The sequence below is a fragment of the Petromyzon marinus genome, chromosome 80 (genome assembly GCF_048934315.1).
Source record: "Petromyzon marinus isolate PM22_M1 ecotype Great Lakes invasive population chromosome 80, UKy_Petmar_22M1.pri1.0, whole genome shotgun sequence".
Lineage (NCBI taxonomy): Eukaryota > Metazoa > Chordata > Hyperoartia > Petromyzontiformes > Petromyzontidae > Petromyzon > Petromyzon marinus.
Genome location: NC_133746.1, coordinates 1,516,824 through 1,521,764, shown reverse-complemented (window position 1 = coordinate 1,521,764; position 4,941 = coordinate 1,516,824). Strand labels below are relative to the sequence as shown.

Genomic DNA, 4,941 nt, shown 5'->3' with positions numbered 1-4,941 from the left:
TGTTGCTGTACAGCCCAAAACGTGTGCGGGACGTTGAACTACATGGCCCCGGAGCTGCTGCTGGGCTACTATGTCACCTGTGCTGTGGACATGTGGGCCCTGGGCTGCACCGTAGCCGAGATGGCCACCGGCAAGGATCTCTTTGATTCACGGACCTACACAGAACACCTGCCCTACTGCATCGAGGTACGGTCAGTGGGTGGGTACGGTGGGTGGGTATGGTGGGTGGGTACCAGTGGGTATGGTGGGTGGGTGGACGGGCAGCTCTCTATGGATATGGGTCTTTGTGGGTCGGCACAGAGACCCATACTCATAGAGACCCAAACGGATCCACAGAGACCCATACTCATAGAGACTCATGCAGACCCACAGAGATCCATACTCATAGAGACACATACAGACCCACAGAGACCCATACTCATAGAGACTCATGCAGACCCACAGAGACCCAAACTCATAGAGACCCATGCAGACCCACAGATACCAATTCTTATAGAGTTTGATTCGCTCTGGCGGCCACAAACAACCGGCGAGGAAGATCTGAACTGGTCCTGGACCTCTCATAGGTCTACTCAGCCTCAAACGAGTACTTGGTGTAGCGGTGTGTAGTAAACATTTCCACTGGGGGAGACAAAGGTGGCCGGGCGTGGTGCTGGGCACCCACCCGCTCATCTGTCGTTCCGGCCTTCAAAGGTGCTGCTCGCTGATAACAGCACTTGCCCCAGCAATGAGATGAGGCTAAACTGGGAGGAGGAGATTGTTGTCTTTGTACACAGTGCTGGCCTTCGTAGGTGCTGCTCGCTACTAACAGCGCTTGCCCTAGCAATGAGATGAGTCTAATAAGGAGAGGGAGGGATTGTTGTCTTTGTACACAGTGCCGGCCTCGACAGGCGCTGCCTCCGCCACTAATCACCGCTGACAGATGGCACTTGCCCCAATGGGCCCGCTGAGGCTACACCGGCTGTAACCCCCCCCCCTCCTCCTTTTGTCTTCGTCCGAAACGGTACGCAGATCCTGGGCATGCCCCCGAAAAAGATGGTGGACGAAGCCCCTAACAAGACAACTTACTTTGGTGAGTCGAAGGCTCGGGCAGGCTGGCGTCAGCGACGTAACCCATTCCGTTTTGTTAGGTAGGGGGTGGCAGTGAGGCTCTTATAGGGTTCTATTGTGGGGGGGGGGGGGGGGGGGCTGAGGGGCGTCTCTGAATATCCCGGAGGTGGGGAGTGGGGTGGGGTTTGCGGATCTTTGTAACAGCCGCTAGGAAGCATAGGTGGGTGTGTGAGTGAGCGGGTGGGTGGGTGAGTGAGTGGGTGGGTGAGTATGTGGGTGAGTGAGTGGGTGGGTAGGTGAGCGGGTAGGTTAATGGGTGGTTGAGTAGGTGAGTGGGTGAGTGGGTGAGAGGGTGGGTAGGTGAGTGGGTGGGTGAGTGGGTGGGTGAGTAGGTGGGTAGGTGAGTGGGTGGGTGAGTGAGTGAGTGGGTGGGTGAGTGAGTGGGTGGGTTGGTGACTGGGTATGTAGGTGGGTGAGTGGGTGAGTAGGTGGATAAGTAGGTGCGTAGTTAAGTTGATGAGTGGGTATGTGGGCGACATGGTGGTTGGTGACTCTGCGTGCGTCTCTCTGTCTCTCTGCAGACTCTGAGGGCCTCCCCTACAACCTGTCCAAGCAGCGGCCACCGGGAAGCCTCCCTCTGCACCGCGCGTTGCAGGGCCACCACCCTCAGCTGGTGGACTTCGTCAGCCGCTGCCTGCAGTACGAACCACACTCACCCCTCGCTCACCCCCACTCACCCCCACTCCCCACCCCATACCTGTCAACACCTTATCAGTGCCCTACTTTACTACAGACCCAACCCAGATAGTATTGGTCACTCCGTGACCCTTATAAATATCAACGTTCATCCTGCAAAGTCCAATCACAAGGGACAAATACAAACAAATAGACACGAATTATTGTTGTTACCTAGAATTGAAACGGCTGCACTCCGTACGGACCTGAAAACTCAATTACCCTGCACAAGAATATCTAATAAACCATACGGTTTGACAGCTCTGCAACCAAGTCACTACACACCACCACTCCCTCCCACCCTCTCCATCTCTCCCCCCCCCACGCCGCCATCTCACCACTCTCCCCCACCTCCCACCCTGTCAAATCATCTCACCATGCCCCTCTCACCACGTGTGTGTCTCCCCCCATCCCTCCCCTCCCTCCCCGTGCGTCTCCCAACAGATGGGATCCGAATCTCCGGATGACGCCTGAGCAGGCGCTGGCTCACAGCTGGCTCCACACCACCACCACCACGACCCGGGCCACCACCAGCAGCTGGGCCACCCACACCGCCAGCGAGGCATCCCCCACCACCACCACCATCCGGGCCACCACCAGCAGCTGGGCCACCCCCACCGCCAGCAAGGCCACCCCCACCGCCAGCGAGGCCACCCCCACCGCCAGCAAGGCCACCCCCATCACCAGCGAGGCCACCCCCACCACCACCGCCATCCGGGCCACCACCACCAGCTGGGCCACCCCCACCGCCAGCAAGGCCACCCCCACTGCCAGCGAGGCCACCCCCACCACCAGCAAGGCCACCCCCACCGCCAGCGAGGCCACCCCCACCGCCAGCAAGGCCACCCCCATAACCAGCGAGGCCACCCCCACCACCACCGCCATCCGGGCCACCACCACCAGCTGGGCCACCCCCACCGCCAGCAAGGCCACCCCCACCGCCAGCAAGGCCACCCCCACCACCAGCGAGGCCACCCCCACCACCACCACCATCCGGGCCACCACCAGCAGCTGGGCCTCCCCCACCGCCAGCAAGGCCACCCCCACCACCAGCGAGGCCACCCCCACCGCCAGCAAGGCCACCCCCACCACCAGCGAGGCCACCCCCACCACCACCACCATCCGGGCCACCACCAGCAGCTGGGCCACCCCCACCACCAGCAAGGCCACCCCCACCACCAGCGAGGCCACCCCCACCGCCAGCAAGGCCACCCCCACCACCAGCGAGGCCACCACCACCACCATCCGAGCCACCACCACCACCATCCGGGCTACCACCACCAGTTGGGCCACCCCCACTGCCAGCAAGGCCACCCCCACCGCCAGCGAGGCCAGCCCCACCTCCGCCACCATCCGGGCCACCACCACCACCATCCGGGCCACGACCACCAGCTGGGCCACCACCACCAGCTGGGCCACCCCCACCACCAGCGAGGCCACCCCTACCACCATGATGATGATGATGATGACGATGATGACGATGATGACGATGATAACGACGATGATGACGACGATGATGATGATGATGATGACGATTTTGATGATGACAATGATGTTGACAACGATGACGATGATGACCATGATGATGATGACGACGATGATGATAACGATGATTATGATGACGTTGATAATGATGATGACGATGATGCTGATGACGTTGATGATGATGGTGATGACGCGTGTGGGCCAGGACCCCCACTCACCACCCACACTCACCACCCACACTTACCACACTCACCACCCACACTCACCACCCACACTCACCAACCACACTCACCACACTCACCACCCACACTCACCACGCACACTCACCACCCATACTCACCACCCACATTCACCACACTCACCACCCACACTCACCACCCACACTCACCACACTCACCACCCACACTCACCACCCACACTCACCAAACTCACCACCCATACTCACCAACCACACTCACCACACCACACTCACCACACACACTCACCACACCACACGCACCACACCACACGCACCACCCACACTCACCACACAATGGACGAGAGCTTGCCAAGCCACGTGCGCGTGTGAAGAGTTAGGATAGAGATAAAAAAATAAGTTTTATTGTAATAATGTGTACATATATATCTAGACCATTGTTAGTTTATCGATTGTTGTTGTAATAAATATTCGGACTCAACAGAATGTTGCAGTTGTGTTTGTTGTGGCGAGTTGCTACTGCTTGGGGTCTCAGGTGACTTGGATCCAGATGTTAACTACCTCGCCTGATGCATGAGGTCGTAGGTTCAATTGGAGTCTGCCCAGCTCCGTGTCTCATCAGCAGAAGCAGGAGACAGGCTCTGCTTGAACCAATGGTGGTGAACTGCCCAGATGTTTGTCGTCAGATGCACCTAGCCTGGCACAGCAGTCGACCCATGGCACCTGCTGGGTCTGTTACGTGACCTCCTCCTGCACCTAGCCTAGCACAGCAGTCAACCCATGGCATCTGCTGGGTCTGTCCCGTCACCTCCAAGTGCACCTAGCCTGGCACAGCAGTCAACCCATGGCACCTGCTGGGTCTGTCCCGTGACCTCTTCCTGTACCTAACCTGACACAGCAGTCAACCCATGGCACCTGCTGGGTCTGTCACGTGACCTGCCAGCAGCGACCCTTCGACACTTCACATGGCCTCATAAGTGCTGTGGTGACGTCACAAGGGGGTGGGGCACGTGTCTGAGTTACAATAATTAACAGAGCTTACCTAACCTATCCACACTACAAATTGCAATCACCTTCACTTGCTACTCCTATAGGCTTCTATAGGCTTTACATCAAACCTTCCGCCACATTTTCTACAAGACATAACCACCTTACTTATCCACACTACAAATTGCAATCACCTTCACCGTCTACACCAATAGGCTCCCACGTTACCCGTCCCCACATTCCCTACATGACATAAACTTCCCAACCTATCCGCACTACACATTACAATCACCATCGCCGGTAAACTCCCAAAGAGCTCCCAAGGGCTCCCATGTTAAGCGCCCACCACATTCCCCAGTTCGCTTAAGAAACCACGCTTATCCATAGAGACACACAGAGACCCATAGTTCAGTTCATTTATTAGGTATAGCCCTGTGAGCCATTCGGCTCTTGAATCGGGTGCAACCACAACAAAAAAAAACATGAAC

The 4,941-nt window shown here is 57.6% G+C and overlaps 1 protein-coding gene across 1 annotated transcript; it reads left to right on the top strand.

Annotated features, from left to right (window-relative positions):
* The first annotated feature begins 252 nt into the window (after nt 1-252).
* Nucleotides 253-3,941, top strand: LOC142907600 (uncharacterized). Its single transcript, XM_076057167.1, has 3 exons — nt 253-1,072; nt 1,632-1,749; nt 2,230-3,941. The coding sequence occupies exons 1-3, from the start codon at nt 1,021-1,023 to the stop codon at nt 3,836-3,838; spliced, it is 1,779 nt and encodes a 592-aa protein (XP_075913282.1). The 5' UTR covers nt 253-1,020; the 3' UTR covers nt 3,839-3,941.
* Nucleotides 3,942-4,941: the final 1,000 nt, after the last annotated feature.

Excerpts from the sequence above, each read along its gene's own strand:
- LOC142907600 (XM_076057167.1), top strand. The coding sequence starts at position 1,021 with ATGCCCCCGAAAAAGATGGTGGACGAAGCCCCTAACAAGACAACTTAC. Across the intron at positions 1,073-1,631 it reads TAACAAGACAACTTACTTTG|ACTCTGAGGGCCTCCCCTAC; the intron begins GTGAGTCGAAGG and ends GTCTCTCTGCAG. Across the intron at positions 1,750-2,229 it reads TTCGTCAGCCGCTGCCTGCA|ATGGGATCCGAATCTCCGGA; the intron begins GTACGAACCACA and ends GTCTCCCAACAG.